Source organism: Eubalaena glacialis, chromosome 6 (genome assembly GCF_028564815.1).
Source record: "Eubalaena glacialis isolate mEubGla1 chromosome 6, mEubGla1.1.hap2.+ XY, whole genome shotgun sequence".
NCBI classification, from domain to species: domain Eukaryota; kingdom Metazoa; phylum Chordata; class Mammalia; order Artiodactyla; family Balaenidae; genus Eubalaena; species Eubalaena glacialis.
Window position 1 is genome coordinate 127067235 of NC_083721.1, and position 18999 is coordinate 127086233.

General features: G+C 44.8%; 1 protein-coding gene across 3 annotated transcripts in view; it reads right to left on the reverse strand.

The window, feature by feature from the left end:
• Positions 1–7749: 7749 nt before the first annotated feature.
• Positions 7750–18999, reverse strand: part of ZBTB38 (zinc finger and BTB domain containing 38) — a 75379-nt gene continuing 64129 nt past the window's right edge. For all 3 annotated transcript variants that reach the window (XM_061194595.1, XM_061194594.1, XM_061194596.1), the window contains one exon: positions 7750–14265. In XM_061194595.1, the coding sequence (XP_061050578.1) occupies positions 10672–14265 (3594 nt within the window). In that variant the 3' untranslated portion in view covers positions 7750–10671. The remainder of the gene's footprint in view (positions 14266–18999) is intronic.

Consider the following 18999-nt stretch of genomic DNA (forward strand, 5'->3'; position numbering starts at 1 on the left):
ATTGCCACTTTGTTCTACTCGTGTCCTGGCCGCTGATGCCCTGTTTCTTTCTGAACAGCTTCTTCCCCATGAGGGTCACCAATCAGCCCGGTTTTCCCAAGACTGTCTCGGTTTAGCACTTCGAGTCCTGCATGTCGGGAAAACCCTCCTTCCTGGATGCACCGGGAGGGCTGGTCACCCTAGAATGGGGACTCGGCGCGCCTCATGTTTGAGAGCGCCGTTCTGACGCTGGAAACGTAGAGCTAAATGAGCCAGCTCTGGGCTCAGCCTGGAGGGGCTGGTTGTCTGATAGCAGGGCTGGAATTGAAAACGAATGATCTCAGATTGCTGTGTGGGACTGAGGCGAAGGCCAGCAGAGGTCTGAGGGGCTGGGGTTTTGGACCTAGATATTGAGAAATGATTATGCCTGTGGATAAGGCGGGTGGTGGCGGTGGGGATGGACATTTCAATATGGCCCAGAGCTTGTACACAGACGGTGTGATGGAAAGCCAGGCATTTTGAGGAACGGTGCCCAAACATTTGCAGGGTTGAGGGCAAGCACATAGACGGAGGCCTATATATTATATATCAAAATATTTAAAAGTTATAAATCAGGCTAACAAGTTCTGAATTAAATACGCTCTACTCTCTTCCCTTGACAAACATACGTTCATAACAATCTGAAAGGCCAGGTTTGAATCTGGAATTCCCATCTCTTTGGTGTTCTGGGCTGGAATGAGGCAGCACGAGAAGGGCTGGGCCCTGGTCTTCCTCCCATACCTTCCTACCCTCAACTCTGCTCCTTCCCACATTGCCGGCGGCCTCACGTGGACCCGGAAACTACATCCCAAACTCTGTCCAAATCCCCTTCAAACAGCTGCCCCTTGCCATCCCTGGGACCTGGCAGAGTGACACTGGCAGAGAAGAGGCCTGAGCAGGCCCCGGAAGGGGACAGGGAATTCTCAGGTCCTGGGTACTCTGAGTGCGGTCTGGGGAATGGCGCAGATTCTGGGTGGGCCCATCTCTGCTGGCCCTGCAGACTCTTTGTCCCGAGGGGAGGGGACCTCTGGAGGAGGCCAGGGCAGGGCCCTCTCACTTGGTGTCAGAATGATGCTGAGTGGTGAGCAGTTCCCAGTGGCTGGAACGTTGTCACATCAGCATGAACGATAGCAGAACAGGAGGCTGGTTCTCACTGTGACGAGAGATGACAGAAAGAGTGGCCCCGAATTCTCACCTTTGCTCTTTAGGAGGAGAAACGTCAGAAAATACCTGGGAAATGGCCCGCCACTCTTCCCACTCACCACATGTACACAGGAGCTGGGCACATCCAAGTCAATGTGCGGGACCTGGCCTTTTGACCCAGTAAAACTGAGAAGCTAGAAATTAACAGGACCTAAACTATATACTCTCTCAGGTTGTCAGGGTGAGGGAAACAGGCCACTTGGGAACCAGTCAGCTTGTCTCTGGCAACACCCCATTGCTCCAGTGAAGTGAGTAAGCTTTTTGAAGTAGAGATGTTCTTTCCTTGTCCTTCCGTAGAGGGCCAGGACCGGCCTAAAGTAAGCGACGACCCAGACTTTCAGGGCTATGACATTGTACAGCAGGGGGCGCTGAAGGAGCTTGAAAAACCTTTCTGAGGCTGCTCTACACCTCAGTTCTACCTCTTCTGGTCCAGCTATAGGCTCCCCCCATGTCTGACCCTTTTGAGCAGATGTCTAAAAGTTTTAGATTTTAATTACTTATAGGAAAAACAACACACACACACACAATTCCATTTCCTGATTGGAGAGAGACAAGCGAAAGTATGAAGTCTTCCATTTGCCTTGGGGCACACAAGGCCGTATTTTCACCCCCAACATAAAAAGAGCCTTGTTTAGATCATCCTTAAAATTTGGCCCAATCTGTACTCTCCTCATTTCTTTCCATTCATAGTATTTTTAGAATTTCTTCCTCTCTCCCAAACTCCTGATAGATAACCCCAGGAATTCTCTGGTTCTACTATGGATAATGCTGTGCTCTTAACCACCACAGCTTTGCTATGAGAGGTTGTGCTGTGCTCTTGGGCTCCAGAACCCTTTTGCCTCTCCTATCAGGCTCTGGAACTCAGACGCCTGGGATTAACTCCACAGCGGGTAAGCTGTAGGACCTTGGGTAAGTTATCTAACTTCTCTGTGCCATGGTTTTCTCAAGGGAATTATCCCTTGCAGTAGCTTGTCTCTAAAGATGCCTGCCATGGGACTTCCCTGGTGGTCCAGTGATTAAAACTCTGTGCTCCCAATGCAGGGGGCCCGGGTTCGATCCCGGGTCAGGGAACTAGATCCCGCATGCATGCCGCAACTAAAGATTCCTCATGCCACAACGAAGATCCTGAGTGCCGCAGCTAAAACCCAGTGCAGCCAAATAAATAAATAGATATTTTTAAAAAAAGATGCCTGGGGGCTTCCCTGGTGGCGCAGTGGTTGAGAATCTGCCTGCCAATGCAGGGGACACGGGTTTGAGCTCTGGTCTGGGAAGATCCCACATGCCGCGGAGCAACTGGGCCCGTGAGCCGCAACTACTGAGCCTGCGCGTCTGGAGCCTGTGCTCCGCAACAAGAGAGGCCACGATAGTGAGAGGCCCGTGCACCGCGATGAAGAGTGGCCCCCCCTTGCCCCAACTAGAGAAAGCCCTCTCACAGAAACGAAGACCCAACACAGCCAAAAATAAATTAATTAATTAATTTAAAAAAAAAAAAAAAAAAGATGCCTGCCATCAATCCCTTCCCTCCCCGTACGTGCCCGCCTCTCCCCTATCGAGAAGTGGACTCCGTTCCTCCACCCTCTTGGATCTGGGCTGACTGTGACTGCTTTGATGCCCAGTGCAGTCAAGTCCTTAGTTGACTCCACCCCACCAGCATCTGACTACAACTGCTTGGGAGGCCATATAAGAACAGGTTACACTGGTCATTTCTTAAGTAACTTTAATTCAAAATAATCAATGTGCCATTGTGGCATATTTTGGGATGGCCTGTCCTGACCCCAACAGTGTATATTGCAAAATGATCACCACGAGAAATCTAGTTACAACCCGTCACCATACACAGTTATAATTTCTTTTTACTTGTGATGAGAACTTTTAAGATCTACTCTCTTAGACCATGTTCTAAGCACTGGAGACACAGCAGTGAAAAAACACCTAGATAAATATTAGAACCTGGAAACTGCTGCAATTCTAAGCCTTCACTACGCGGAACATAGATCCTTTAGCCTTTCCTGAGACACCTCATGTCTGACCCTCCATTTGTGTCTGTCAGATATCGAGGTCTGCACTTCCTTACATTAAACCCAGGCTCCACAATTCTTGGCTACACCCAGTCTCTCGCTAGTACTCTCAACTCCCTTGCCTCCTCATCCTCTGTTCTGCCCTGTTTCACCAGGTGGAATCCCAACCTTCAAACCCTGGTTGCCTTTGTCTGTCTTTCTTCTCCCCTTCAGAGCTAAGCTTCTTGAAAGAAGAGTCTCCCTCACTCTCTCCACCTCCACTCTCGCATCCACCCCTCAGTTCCCACCTGCACCACCACGCTGGAGCCACTCATGCCAAGATCACCAGCTGAGTCACTAGGGCAGGCTCGTACCGGCTCTCATGAGCCCATTGGATGCCTCTCTTCCCAACTTCATGTTTACTGACACCATGTTGTGGCTTAAAATCATCCAGGGTGGGAGTATTCACACCACAGACACTGGCACACACTGTAAATCGGGATTTCTCCCCCTACAGGGCTGGGGGTAACCATTTACCAGCACCTCACTACCAGTCACCTTCCAGTTGCTGAGAGCGAAAGGGCATTTCCCAGACTTTCCTTACTTGCCTTTATCTCCACTCGACACAATAGATCATTCTCTCCTCTCTTAGAGGTTCTTCATCTCTGGCTTCCTAGGCTGCCACGCCCCCCATTTTCCTCTAACTTCTCGGCCCCGTCTCTGCCTCAGCCTTTAAAGGCTTTTATTTAACTCATCTTTCAAAAACTGGTGTTTTCCGGGATTCTGCCTTCTTTTCCTATACAAGCTTCGTAGAGGACATCTTACATTCCCACAGTTTCAACAATTCTGAAACCAAAAGGTCATCCTGGACCCTTCCTAGTCCTCCTTCCCATATCAATCCAACATCGAGTCCTGCTGATTTTTTACATAGCTCTCAAATCCTCCCCCTTCTCTCTGTGTTCACGGCCTGTACGCAATCCACACCACCATCATCTCCAGCCTGCAGTAGCTTCCTAACTGCTCTACTCCCGGCTACTACAGTCCTCCAATTCATTCTCTACATTTCAGCAACAGTGATTTTTCACAATGCAAAACTGATGAAAATACCTCTTTGTGTCCTAATCTGCTTGAAACAATTCAGTGGCTTTCTGTTGCTCTTAGTATAAGATCCAAGTCCTTAGCATGACCTGGGAGGCCTGCATAGCCTGGCTCCTGTCCTCCAGTCTCATCTCAGACTTATCTCTCTTGCACTCTCTTGCACCACTGATTCCAGGGCACTGTATTCCCTCTAGAAGCAGACTTTTGTACATGCTATTCCCTCCACCTGGAAACCTTCTCCCCTTTCAACTCTCATTCATCCCTTAGATCTCAGCTCAGAAGTTACTTCCTCAAGGATGTCCCTTGGACTCCCAGACTCGGTTAGGTCCCCCCATTAGATGTTCTTATAGCACCATGTAACTCTTCTTCACAGCGCCTATTGCAGTTGTAATTATTTAGCTTTTTATGTTCCCCACTAGATCACAAGCTCCAGGGACTATCTGCTTTGCCCACTCTTGGATTCCCATTACCTAGCTCATATATGTTTTGAATGAATGAAATATAAGTTTCAGATCCATACCTGAAGCCTGTCCCCTCTTCTGAACTTCTGATCCGTGTATCTAGTTGTCTGCTGGTGACTCCATCCTTCCAATTCCTCTGGCCCAAAGCTTGGAGTCATCCTTGACTCTCCTGTTTTCCTCACCCCCTGGGACCTAAACCACCTGCACGTCTTATCAGATTTATCTTCAAAGTACCTCTCCTATCTCAGCTAAACTGTATGTGCCTCCTGATGGATGAACATAACCCAACCTAGCAAGTTGTCTTGCTACTTCTCAGACCGTGAGAAACTCTCCAGGACCTAATTTCCTCAAAAATAAATTGCAAAGGGGGGAAAAAAAAAAGAGATGTGAGGAACCGAAGATTAAAAGACACTCAGCTGTATCAACCAACTGTAGTGTGGGACCTTATTTGGATTCTGATTCAAATTGCAAAAAAGATTATGACAATTATGACACAATCAGAAATTTTAACGGATGGATTTGATAATATTAAGGATTTATAAGGGGTTATAATGGTATAGTTATATTGAAAACGCTTACTTTTTAACAAAGGTACATTCTGAAATATGAACGTATTTGCAGATGAAACGGTATGACGTCTGAGATCTACTTCAAAATAATACAGTACAGAGGGGAAGCAGGTGAGGGTACAGATAAAACAAAATTGGCTGTGAATGGTTGATTGTTGAAGTTGGATGACGGGTTCACTGGGGCCCACCGTACTATTCTACATCTGCATGTTTGAAATTCTTTAAAGACTTAAAAATCATCTATCCAGAACGTGACCTAGTCTTAACGCTTTCGTTATGCCCACTCTTAACCAAACCACTTTCATCTCTCACCTGTACGGCCCCAGCCTCCCATCTGATCTCCCCACCCACCCTTGCCTCGTCCTGTGGTCTCTACACTGCAGTGAGCGTGATCCTTTAAACACATCAGATGGTTTCCTCTCTGCTTAAACCCTACAATGGCTCATCTTGCTTGGACCTGTGGTACACCTCTCTGACCTCATCTCCTAGCACTCAGCCCCTCATGCTCTCCCCCCAACCCCTGCCATGGTCTTTCTACCCTCAGGCTAGAGAGCAGGCCCACGAGGCCCTGGTGATGTGTCCTTAACATGCCTCTCCTGACTCACCACCCCACACCTCAGGCTTGCGGGGTCTACACTCACTTGTGGTTTCTTTGTTTTAGTCACAGCTACCTGGACCTGTCCCCACTGGGACGCCCAGGCTCCATCAGCCCCAGCTAGGAGCTTTGGTTCTGAGCCCCTAGGAGCTCAGGGCTTATCTTGTAATCATCTATTGCCTGCTTCCCCGGACTTCAAGTTCCTTGAAGTCACATGCTACCTCTTCTATCTCTGTAGGCTTGACAAAATTCCCGACACTTAAAATTCAGCACATTTTGAGTAAATGAATTAAAATTTCTTTGTAAGTTAGCATGTTACATCTTTTAAATATACGTACCAAAGTTTCTTGGAACAGGAATAAAATACTCATAATTACACAGAAGTCATCACATAAAGATTATTGAAAAATGTTTTTGACTTCTCAGTATAATATTCTAAATAGAATTACTTGATATCTCAGAGGTCAAGAATGAAATAATAAAAATGTAATCACATTTCTGTTATAACCGGTTCTTCCATTAGTTGTCTAAATTTGGAGTGTTGAGTTTTAAAAATTGCACACCGAGTCAACTTGCCTGCTCCCTTGACCATCTTGCTTGAAGAATCAGGGTCAAAGGATGCAAACTGGGGAGGGAGGGAGGCAGGGGTCAAAGGAGTTTGATTAATAGATGTCCAGGATGGGGGGTGGGAGGTGAGTTCTTAGGTAAGGAGGAACTTGAAATGGAAGAATTGCTGCCCCTGCAAAAAGGAACTGATAAGAGACAGGAAGTGGAACCAAATCAGTCAATAGGGGATGAAGAAAGAGGAAGGTGAGCGATAGGAACGAAAAGACCTGAAATCATTAAAGGAATATGTACAAATAGGACTGCTTTGTGTGATGTTTTTATGCTTTTAATCCAGCTAGTTTCCTGTTACAAATTCTTTCAATATTAATTCTGTTGTTTTGATAATTAAGTTCCTTTTAGCAGAGAGTAGTTAAGAGAATTTTTGGAGAATTCAGTTTGGGTTGCTCCTCAAGCACAAAATTGATGCTATGGGCCAGCCATTAGGGCTGGAAATTTGAGTTATTTTCCCTGTGCTGCTGATGGGTTGTGCTGCCTGAGCCACTGGCCCTTCTGTCACATCACCCATTGTGACTGCCTGTATTTGCAGATAATTAGCTAAGGTTGCGAGTGATGACGGGACAGATTGTTTACTTTATGCGAAAAGAAGTGTACCAACTCTTACAAACTGAGTTCATAGGGCAATATCCTCAAATATAAGAGAAACCAAATGCCCAAAGTACTGAGGCCTCAGTGAGTAAATGAGAGTTGAGTCCAGGGAGGCTGAGCCTCTTTACAGCTGTCATCGTGACAACTACCATCACAAACTGCATCACAAGCTGTCTCTTTTCCTCACTCTCCGTTGAGTTTACATTAAGCATTTCCCTCTAAGATGCTGAGAAGGAACAAAAACATGGGCTCTGGAGTCAGGCAGCCCTGGGTTGCGATCCTGGCACTGCCTGGCTGTGGGATCTGCTCAATGTCACTATAAAATGCAGATAATGAGGTCTACTTCCTAAGGTTGTCAGGAAAGGACTGAATGAAATAGCCCATGGAAAGAATGTTGTCGAATACCTGGTAGTTAATAAGTGTAATGTGTTTTCTGTGGATGTCTAGAGCAGAATACTTCCAACACTCTGATTTATCATAAGATCAGGCCTATCCAAAGCACTAAATGATAACAAGAGTTCAGTCTCTTTTATTCTGCTTTTTTTTTAATGTCATATTCCATTTGAGTCCTAAGCATGTAAGCAGGTACCATGGAATGTAAACAAGAAAGGAAACAGAAATATATCGTATGACTCATATGTGAAACAATGCTGTGACTCACACAGATGAAATAGCTGCTTGGCTGCACAAAATAATTAACACTAAAACGTTTAAAAAGAGACAACATAGGAATAAGCTATTTTAATCAAGCAAAAACAAATTTATATCCATTAGTTCTAAAAATAAAATTAGACTTTTCCAACCCTTAACATCTGTATTTAATAATATCTTCTAACCAAAATACAGATGCTAAAACAGCAAATTACAATATATCTTGTACAGCATACAGTATGTTCACTGTTCACACTTACTTTAATTCTAGTTGGTCGTTATGTACTCAATGCATAAACATCACTTAGAATAAAATTTTCACAATTAACAAAAAATGCGACAAGGCTGTCTTAAAACGGCTCTGCTATAAATTGTATAGAATATACAGAATTACAAAGTCAAGTATTTTTTTTATCAAAATATACACCCCTCCCTGAAACTAACACAAGCTATCAACATTTTAAACGAATAATACAATTATAGAAAATATTTGCAAAATTATTTTTTCATGTATAAATATTCTGCCATATTTACTTTGGTCTAGAATTATCAGCATACAAGTCCACTTAAAAAATATCCACATGGAAGGGCTGGGAGACATCAGTACATGTAATAATTTTATATTTGGAGTTACCTCAAATCAAAATGACTGAAATACACAGTAATTCTCCTTGATTCATACGCCTAATTGAGATAAAACAAATTAGTAGATCACAGGATTGCTTATTCAATTTTCTAATTATCAATTCAAATATTCATAAGCCCTTTGCAACTATCTTTTTAACAAAACCCAAATGAATAGTGCAGGTATACATATATACAATGTATAAAATAAAGTTGAGCTCGTTTGCATTTTTCCATTTTCCTCTATTACATAATACTGTTTGTAAGTGAAAGCAGATGAACAAAAGATAAATGCAAATACAATATTGGGGTTATTTAACAGCAAAGTACTATAGTATAAAAAGGTCAGCTTTGATCATGTCCTTTTCTGGGTGTTTAAATGCTTTCTTGCCCACCCCAATCCTTATTAAGTCTTCTTCATGGAGATACCACAACGCTTGAAGAGAGAATCTGGAGTCCTTTGAGCTACTTCTTCACAATGGTAACCTTGCAACCTTGGGTGATCTTGGGTTTCCAGCTATCACATCCCATGAACATGAATGGCTGCAGGTCATCCTTGAACCGGGTTCCAGATTCTGCTCATACTGGTCATCAAAGGGTAAGAACGTTTTCTCTCTCTCTCCTATTCTGGCAGTTTACAAAGTAAGAATCATGACTTCCAGCCTCCCAGGAACCTAGTCCACGTGACGGAATATCCTATAGGGCAGTTAGACTTTGAGGGCAGTGTTGATGGTGTGGGTCAGCATAAAAGAACATTAAAAACGAAGTGGTTTTTAGCAAGCGGGCTAGATGTCTGCAAACATTAAGACAAGGCATCAGCTGGTTTGTGGATGTATTTCTGAGTCATATAAGTAAGTGATGGAACCTTGTCACTCCACATTCTATCTCCCCACCCCCCCCCAAAGACAAAGCTCTGTTCGAGGCAAGGAAGGTCATCACTCCCTCTGCCCCCTCAAGTCATTAATGGGTGGGGCGGGGGTGTGTGTTTCTCTTGTCTTTTTTTTTTTTTTTTTTTTAAATAGTATGTATTTGTGGGCTGCATAATCTCCAAGAAGGCTAACAATTGTAGGGATTGGGTTCTCTGTCACTTTCAAGTGCCTGGGAATTCACCACCGTACACATGCTTTGCGCTAAATTTCCTGGACACTCCTTCAGTGGCATGGAAGGCGTCAGGTTTTACTTGAACCCTTGAGACTGGTTAAATCTATCTGGAAAGACCTCCATGTCCATGGCCTTGTGATGGATGGAAGACTGCAGGGAGTTTCAGAAGAATTTGACCTTTCTTCATTTTCTGAAGTGAGGCCACTAAAAAGTAATATACAGCACAGTACAGGTAACCACAGGTAACTTCTGGGAAGGCTCTCCCCCATGGATAAGGCATGACCTATGTTTTCTGTGACTTGAGTAGACCAGTTCTAATAACAACTCAGCCATAACTTCAAGAGAACAGCATTCCATCTAAAAGCATACACATGCTCTTAAGTAATATTCAAGATGCTTTCTACTGATTTTTACATCAGTCCTCATTATTTGCAGATCTATTGCTCATCATTATAATTCACTACAGGGGACATGGACAGTTAAAAGTTAGAGTGATTTATATATGTATTTTACAAGGTTTGTGTTGCAGAAAAGTAGTTCTAGATAATGTATGAATGTCCTACTCGGGTTACTCATTTCACACATATTTTCAACTATATTATTTCATATGTATCCATTAATTTAAACAATTTTAATAGAAGCTGGTTGGGAATAATGACTGTCATAGCTCATTTACCTTTGAACTTATTTATGAAGATGACATTTTCATGACATCTGACCCTTATTTTCTCCAGTGACTAAAGACAGTTCAGCAGCCAGTTCCTATTAGCACTTAGCAGAAAGTTTTAAATTACGCTAAAATTAAACTCTTTTCTTTCCCCCGACTGGCAGAAATATCATAGCTGAGAACTTCATAAACTTTCACAGGACACCTGGGATATTGGAAGATTCAGCTACTTTGTTTTTGTGTACTTTGCATGAAGTTAATGCTAAAACCCAAAGTAGATATTAGGATCCTTTTTCTGGAATTTTCACAAATGAGATTTTCTTTGTTACATTTCACTCCTTCATGACTGTTATGTGAACAAAATTAAACAGAAACAAAAGAAAACGGCTAACTTAAAAAAAAAAAAAAAAAAACCAAAACGAAAAACCCAAACCCACCAACTTATAGTTTCGAAGATTTTTCTAAGTATCACCATTCAAAGGACATTATCAACAACGGTTTGTCCATTATCCTTTTGGTCATTGTCTTCTGAATCAATGAAATGTGGATTCTCCAGGGGATTTGAGTTTTCGTGGCCCGTGTCACCTTCTGTTTTCTCCCGCTGACTTGGGCTTTTGAATAAGTGTTTCTTCTGGTGCATTCCAAGGGCAGCAGCTGTTTTGCAAATTTTGGGGCACTGGAAGCAGGCATAGCCCTTCCCATTATGCTCCCGGATATGCCTCTGCTCGTGATTCCTTTTCGTGGAGAGATACAAAAAACTCTGAAAGCAGAACTGACAGTGGTATCGCTTTTCGCCAGTGTGGATTCTTTCGTGGATTTTGAGGGTCTCATTCAACGTGAAGGCCTTGTTGCAATACTGACAGACGAACTCCTTCACGCCCAGGTGGATGCGCTCATGTTTCTGTAGGTTGCCTTGCACCGAGAAGCACCGTCCGCAGGTCTTGCACTGGTACGGCTTCTCTCCCGTGTGACACCTCATGTGCATCTTCAGGGTGGAGGGGCTCTGGAACTGCTTGGAGCAGAGCTCACACGCATAAGGCCTGGCCGTGAGATGCCGGTGGGGCCTGCCTTGATTCCCAGCCCCCGAGGCTTTGTCTCCGTCGCAGAGCTCACACTGCAACTTGGGCATCTCTTTATTTTCTTCTTCCTCGAAGGCCTTCTCCTGGGGAGCCTTCCCCACTGCGCAGTCCAGTTCGGCCGGGTATTTACATTTGCCGCTCGGGCTCCTGTTTTCATGCTCCTTCCTCCAGTTGGCTTTCCTCATTTTTCTCAACTGTCTGGATTTCTTTTTGGGTTTGTAGTTGTAGTAAGGGCGCCATGGTTTGTCCGTGGAATCCTGGTCACTGGCATCGTCAAACATCTCACTCATCTCCACGCACTCGGACTGGCAGAGCCCGATCGGGCTGTCTCTGTTGGTTTCCTGTTCACTCTCTCGTGGCGGAGTCTCCTCCTGCATTTGGTACTTGGGCCTCCTCCCTCTTTTATAGAACAATTTAGATCCTAGGATGTGCCTTTTCACAATGGCTTCGTTCCCGATTTTCACCGTTATCTGGCAAAGGGGCGCGACGTTGCTGTTTGTGGAGGTTCCCGGGAGAGCAGGCTTTGCGATGTAAGTTTCAATTTTACTAGTTTCTTTAACGATGTTTGTGGTTTTGCTCAATGACCCTCCAGGATCAGCAATGTATCTGGACTCCTCTGGTACTTCTCCCCTGTTACACAGGATGGTTTTCTTTTTCTCCTTCATGCTCTTGGGTCTGCTGACAACCCTCCCCACTTTGTCCGGCTCGGGTTTGCCATCGTCTTTCGGGGTCTGACTGCCAGCCAGGTCTGAAGGGGCTCTGGGGTTGTGGCTGCTTGTGGCAGCAACGGCGTTGCTGTGCATTATCACCGATGAAAACTGGCTGCTGTGCACGATGACCGAGGGGGCTGAGCCACTGTAGCTGATCACAGAGGTGGAGTTCTCACTGCCGTTACTCACAGACAACACGGGCGCATCCCCTGCCCGGAGGCCCGAACCGACGGCATTTTCAGTGGAAGAAACTGACACCTCCGTTGAATAAAAGTTATTATCCAGATCAACTTTCAACTCTCCCCTCTCTCCCCATTTGGTACCCTCTGCGTTTTGCGCACTGGTGGAAGTGGGTACATCCTGACGTGCTGGTGTTTCCAGTGGGATGGCTGGACTGCTGGTCAAGGTGTTTACACTGTTTTGGAAATTCAGAGTAGGCAACTCAGAGCCGTGCGGATTCTGAATAACATAGGGGCCGGGTGCAGACTCGTTCATCTGACTGTTTTCTCGAGTATTTTCATAGGAAGAATGTCGGTAGCTCTTGTAAGGAGCCCGCTTGCATTTCATGGGCAGGAGCCTATAAAGCTTATATGGATAGACACTAGGCTTCAAGCCCCCGTTTGCTGTTTTTTTACTGATGGAAAGTCTATGATCGATGGCATGGAAAGACTTCTGGTGGTTTTTGAGTATATAGTAGGTCATGAACGTTTCCAGGCAGAAAATGCACTGATACCGCCTTTCTCCTGTGTGCCAAATCTCATGTCTTGTCCTGTACTCAGCCAATGCAAACACTTTGTTGCAGTAATGGCAAGGATACGTTCTTCTCCACGAGTGAACATTGGCATGTCTTCGGAGGCTGGATAAAGTCACATAACTGCGTTTGCATACTACGCAGCTGTAGAGCATTTGCCCGTTAACAAATTTAACCATGTGTTCTGTTTCTGGCAAGGTGCTTCCGGGACTGGAAAATTCACCAATCCTATTCTCAGATAATAAAGGTTCTGGACCTGTGAATGCACCTCCATTCTGCCCAATGGTGGGATAGTTTTCTAAGAAGCGCTGATTCCCTCCAGGAACGGGCATGTGGCTTGACCTCATACAGATCTGCTCGTGCCGATCCAGTCTGTTGAGGGTGCTGAACTGTTTGTTGCAATGCTTGCACACCAAGGGCTCCTGGGTTGGCTTGTGAAGCTGCATGTGGGCGCTGAGCAAAGTGCTACTGTCGAAAGATTTGGAACAACAGCTACAATTGTAAATGAGAGGCGGCACCTCTGTGGCTGGCAGCGTGGGGACATCAGAGGATTTATTTTCATCTGCCCTGGGAAAATGGACCTCTCCTTCGTTGTTGTTGGGAGATTTTGAAAGGGAAAGAATTGCAGCTGGCTGTGGACTTCCTTCTTGATTCATTTCCAAGTTGGTTGCTGGAGGGGGCGGTATATTTTCTGGAGGTGAATCCGAATCCTGGGGTACGGAGAGTGTCTTTGGCTTTCGGCATGTTTTCGGTTTTGCTGCAACAGCTTCGCAGTTTTCTTTACCTGTTTTCCCAGGTGAACTGCTGTCCCGTTCCCGTACAGGCAGACTTCTGTAAGCCTCGGCCACGGAAGACACCGCATAGGAGTGCTCGGCGAGGGTGCGCACGGGCTCCACCTCGTGGCAGACGTCAGTCCTCTCCAGGCAAAGGCTGGTGGTTCTCATGGAGTCGGAGACCTTTTTGAAACTTGCCCTCAAGTCCAGTGGAGAAAACATGTTATTACTATTTTCTGTTTCGATGATGGAAAATGCATTTGTGATCCTTGGCCCATTAGTGATGGCTGGTTCTTCATGCCTTTTTTCATTTTTTTCTTCTTTAACCACTCCCTTCTCGGTAATGCAGAATACATAAGGACCTGGGGAATTTGAAAAGTTGCGATCGGTAAGATCTTCCAAGAAGGATATTCCCAGCTTTTTTCCTGCAGCTGCAAGATCAGTGACTGTTTCTTGTCTCTTGACGACGACTGTGGAGCTGTAGATATAATTAAGGATTTCTGTAAACACTTCGGCTTTGAGATCATCCAGCTCCAGGACGTGGCTGGAAATACAGATGGTATGGCTCCAAAAGATATTTTTGAAATAAAGGCTTGAGGCAGCCAGGACATTGCTGTGGGCTTTAAATTTGGTGTCTTCCACGATGATAGTGACATCACATAAAATGCCCCGAATGCGCTGCTCATTCAAGATGGAGAGCACCGTGTCGCTGTGAAAGTCGTCCTTGAGGTCCCTGGAAAGGGACATGACTGTCATCTGAAACAAGAGGAGAGAAATGGTCAGAGACCCTTCCACAAGGAGCTCCTTTATTTGTAGGCTGTTTTCAATTTCTTTGAAAAACGTTTTTTCTATGAAAATGAATGTGGTTTTTTTTTTAAATCTCATTCTGTTGCTGCTCCCGAGACTTGGAGTCAACCTTAGAAGCTTAATCTTTATCTTGCCCCAGCCTGTTCCTCATACCACTGCTAATAGTTGTTATAGTTGGAAATCCTCCCAGAACTTTTTCTCCTTCTTTCTCCAAAGTTGTAGCTTGGAGAAAGGTTCCCCCGCCAAATGTGAAAGGTCTCACCATCACGCAGGGCTGCTGCATTGAACTCTTAGAGTCAGGCAATTGCCATGGTCCTACCACAAGCCTCCTTATCTTATTTCAGAAGATCGCCCTGATGATCTGATCCAAACGTAACTCATGAAGCAGGAAAATGATTTTTTAAAAGTTTTCCCTAAGTAAGCAGTACCTGTGAGTAAAGGCATTGGCTGCTCCGGAAAGAAGCAAGAACTGGAGGAGCCATTCCTGATTTGTGGCTCTGAAGGGTTTCTCAGTGTAAAGTCTCAGTCTGCATGACCAAGTCTGACCACTAGGGGCACCCTGCCCTCTGGCCCTTCCTTGTGGGGACCCATCCCGTTCCTTCTGATTTCGCTTTTATCACAGCCAAAGTAGACTGGGGTGTTCAATCAAAAAGGAAACAAAACAAAACAAGGAAAGTATATTTCTGAGTTTACAATACCGTGTCTAGTCACAGGTTCCTAAATTAGCACAATTTAAAGGCACTGTGGCTCTTGTTCTGGTCTGAGGATCCTACCTCGGTTGTTCCCAGAGCCCAGGTCTTGTTATCCTCTGTGTTCTATAATGAGCCTAGAATGGCCAGAGCCTACCCACTAATATTCTAGTAAGGGACAATCCAAAGCAGTGGCTTTCAGAGTTACCCACAGTAAAAAATACATGGTACACAGTGACTTAAGACAGAAATGAAATTAAACTTACCCTTACTATGTGTGATGCAGTCTGTTCTGTCCTGTTCTCTTTCACTTGAAAAATGCTAACAGCAACTCACCAAACTAATTCCACTACACACTAATGGATCACTCCTGCACTTAAACTGTACCCCACCCCCCCCAAAATACCCCCTTTGGTCTAAAGGATATACTACCCAGCTGTTCATCAAGTCTATCTCTAATCACATGATGTCCAGAAAGCCATATAGCTTGCTGCTATTTCTTTAACTCCCAGTGGCAATGTCTTCCTAGCACTGGAGTATAACGTTTAGCCCACGGCATTTATTCAGTTGGAAAAGACCAGATGGCCACATAAAGGATCTCTTTTTACCTTTTTGTAAGGATTATAAGCTCTGCCCATTATGTTATTTAGTGTCCTTTATACAAGAATCCATTCGATAACTTCTTTTTATCTCATTCAGCCATTGGAAAAAGAGCATTTCTGCTAACAAATTCTTCATTATTCAGATAATGAGAACAATGTACTCACCACGTTTATTCTCTCTTAATTATCGAGACGAGGATGCTTAGAACTAATGTTTACCATCGACTGTTGTAGCCACTGTGAGCCTGGGTTTCTGGTGTGACTACTGTCTCACTTTCTTGATTTAGTGATAGCTCTTTTACTCTTGTTTTCCCTGCCTTTAAGTGGAACCTTCCATGAATCTTTTCTAGGGATGTGGGGGATTAAATCTTTAAATAAAATTAAATGAAAAGGGATCTTTGGGACTTCCCCGGTGGTCCAGTGGCAAAGAATCCAACTTCCAATGCAGGGGACTTGGGTTCGATCCCTGGTCGGGGAACTAAGATCCCACATGCCACGGGGCAACTAAGCCCAAGCGCCGCAACTACTGAGCTCACATGTCTCAATTAGAGTACAGAGCCCCCGCGCTCTCGAGTCCACGCGCCACAACTACAGAGCCCACCCACCCTGGAGCCTGCGTGCCATAACTAGAGAAGAGAAAACCCGCACGCCACAACTTGAGAGAAGCCTGCACGCCACAACTAGAGAGAAGCCCGTGCTCCGCAACTAGAGAGAAGCCCGAGTGCCGCAATGAAGATCTCGCCAACCACAACTAAGACCCAATGCAGCCAAAAAAATAAAGAATATAAACTTAAAAAAAAGGGGATCTTTACGGCTTCCTCTGTGCCCTGAAGGGAGAAAGGTTCACCCCTGAATGGATCGCAGGAGTCTATCCTTCACTGGCTTATAGATCAATAACATACTTGGCTGGTGCTTGTTTGGCCTTCCTTGAGGTCTCTCTGTTCTGGGCCCCTGTAGCATCTACTTTCTCTCCTGACTCGTACCTTCTCCTGTTTGGAAGGGTCAGACCAGACCATAACGGGCTCTAGAGGACTCCCCACAGCAAGTTTTATATTGCAAGTACTAGTTATCATTAAAAGTTATCATCAGATTTGAGTTTAAAAAAAATCACTCAGGATCACTTAGGCTGCAGTGTGTGGAAAGGATCAGAGGGAGGCCAGCTGGCTGCAAACCAGCTAGCGAGGCCGTCCTAGTGGTCCAGGTAAGAATTAATCCATCCACCCCATACAGAGTGAGAACCTGGGAAGGAGTGGGTGGCTCCACCCACACCTAAGAAAGTGAGACCGGGGGAGTTAGTATCTGAACTCAAAATTTACTTTAATTCCCTCGACCAATATTTATTGAACAACTGCTAAGTACAAGGCATCAGGCTAAGTGCTACAGGAAGACAAGAGTTCATTTCTCTGTTGAACAGATGTTTACTGAATACCTACTTTATGCTTTGGGACAGTAGTTCCCAAACCTGGCTACGCATCAAAATCAGTTGGGAATGGGCCCGTGAGCCACAATTACTGAGCCTGCACGTCTGGAGCCTGTGCTCCGCAACAAGAGAGGCCACGATAGTGAGAGGCCCGCGCACCGCGATGAAGAGTGGCCCCCGCTCGCCGCAACTAGAGAAAGCCCTCACACAGAAACGAAGACCCAACACAGCCATAAATAAATAAATAAACAAATACTTAAAAAAAAAAAATCAGCTGGGAAGCTTTAAAATAGTACACGTTTACAGATTTCCCCCTACTTTGCCCCTGCAGAGATTCTGGTTTGGAACAGATTCAGCTGGGGTGAGACCCTGGAATCCATATGTACTTTTGTACCTTATTTCGTGAATAAGTAATACATTCATATGATAACAAATTGGAAAGGCACACCGAGTAAACATTGACAAGTCTCCTTCCCACATTGTCTCAGAGGCTCTTCAGGTGGTTTTTTATCAACCAGCCAGAAACAGGCCTGGGGGCTGACACTAAAAGCCAGGGCCGCTAGCGGAACAAATATACTGCCCCCAAAGGTTTGTGGTATAGCAGGGAAAATAAGATGTGTTCATGAAAAGCCGTAAAACAAAGATTCCCAGGGAAGGTGAAGGCTCAAGAGCGCTGGGAGAAGGTTTCAGGAGTCGGGGGAGAGCGGCTTGGGAACAGGTGTGAGCCCAGCAAAACCTTGCAGATATGGACAAAGCTGAGGACAAGGAATTTCAGTCAGAAAAAGGCACAGTTGAGAGTTTTACGCCCTCAAGAAGCTTGTAATCTAGGAGTCAGTGTAACACTTTATTTTTATTTTGTTGTTGTTGTTTGCTTTTTGTTTTTTGCCACACCACGCGGCTTGTGGGATCTTACTTCCCCGACCAGGTATTGAACCTGGGCCCTCAGCAGTGAAAGCATGGAGTCCTAACTGCTGGACCGCCAGGGAATTCCCAGTGTAACAGTTTAGGACAAAGAATCCAAATCCGCAAATGTGAAGTGAAAAAGCGGTGAAAGTTGTTGAAGATGCAATTTCAAGCCATATTCTGCCTGTCCAAAGTGCAACAAAGAAATAAGTTAGAAGTCTGTAGACCACAGGGGACCCACCGTAGGCCACAAGCACAGCTGGTCCCCACAGGCTGTGTTTGACCCACATGGTTTTTGGAACCATGTTTTTGAAAAACTGAGCTCCTGTTGAAAACCAGTAAGATTTAACATAAAAATCAACATATCTTTTCTTGAGAAATAGGAAGACTGGACAGCGAAGGGGTTGTTGGCTGCCTGGCAACCGCGTGGCTGTGTCCCTGTGTCACTGTCACCTGCACACACGTGCTACCTGTCCAAGTACTTACCGCCAAGCGGCTTCTCTCGGTAAAAAGCCCAGCCTGGCCCCTTCAGGCAGTTTGGTTTGTGCAACTGATACGAACATTAGGCAGAATCACTTTGCACCCACAGTTCTGAACAGACATACTTAACGATATCCCTAAAATTAGAATTAAGACATAAATGAGCTCGTGGGGGGAGGCAGTCATTCTCACCAAAAATAGTATTCTTTGACTTAAGAAAAATTAAAGTGATCTTCTCCTCTGTTATATTTCTTCACTGAGAGTAAATGAAAACAGAAGTCTTAGGAGTTCCTGCCAATGGAAAGCCCACAACAGACTTCAGAAAAAGAAACAGAAGTTGGAAAGCAGATGAGATTCAATTTACACGTAATTTTCTAAAACATGTTCAAAAAAGCAAGTTTCGTGCAGTATATTTATTATTTTCAGTAGTAGAGCTGAGATGGAATAAATAAGCATGAAAAAGGCTAACAAAAATGATGCAGATGCAAAAATTTTGGTAAGCCAATATTTAAAAACAATAAACTAATTTGTAATTAGATAACTGTGGTCATCTGACTTATGTTACTATTTTCTTGAGTTGGTATTTTAG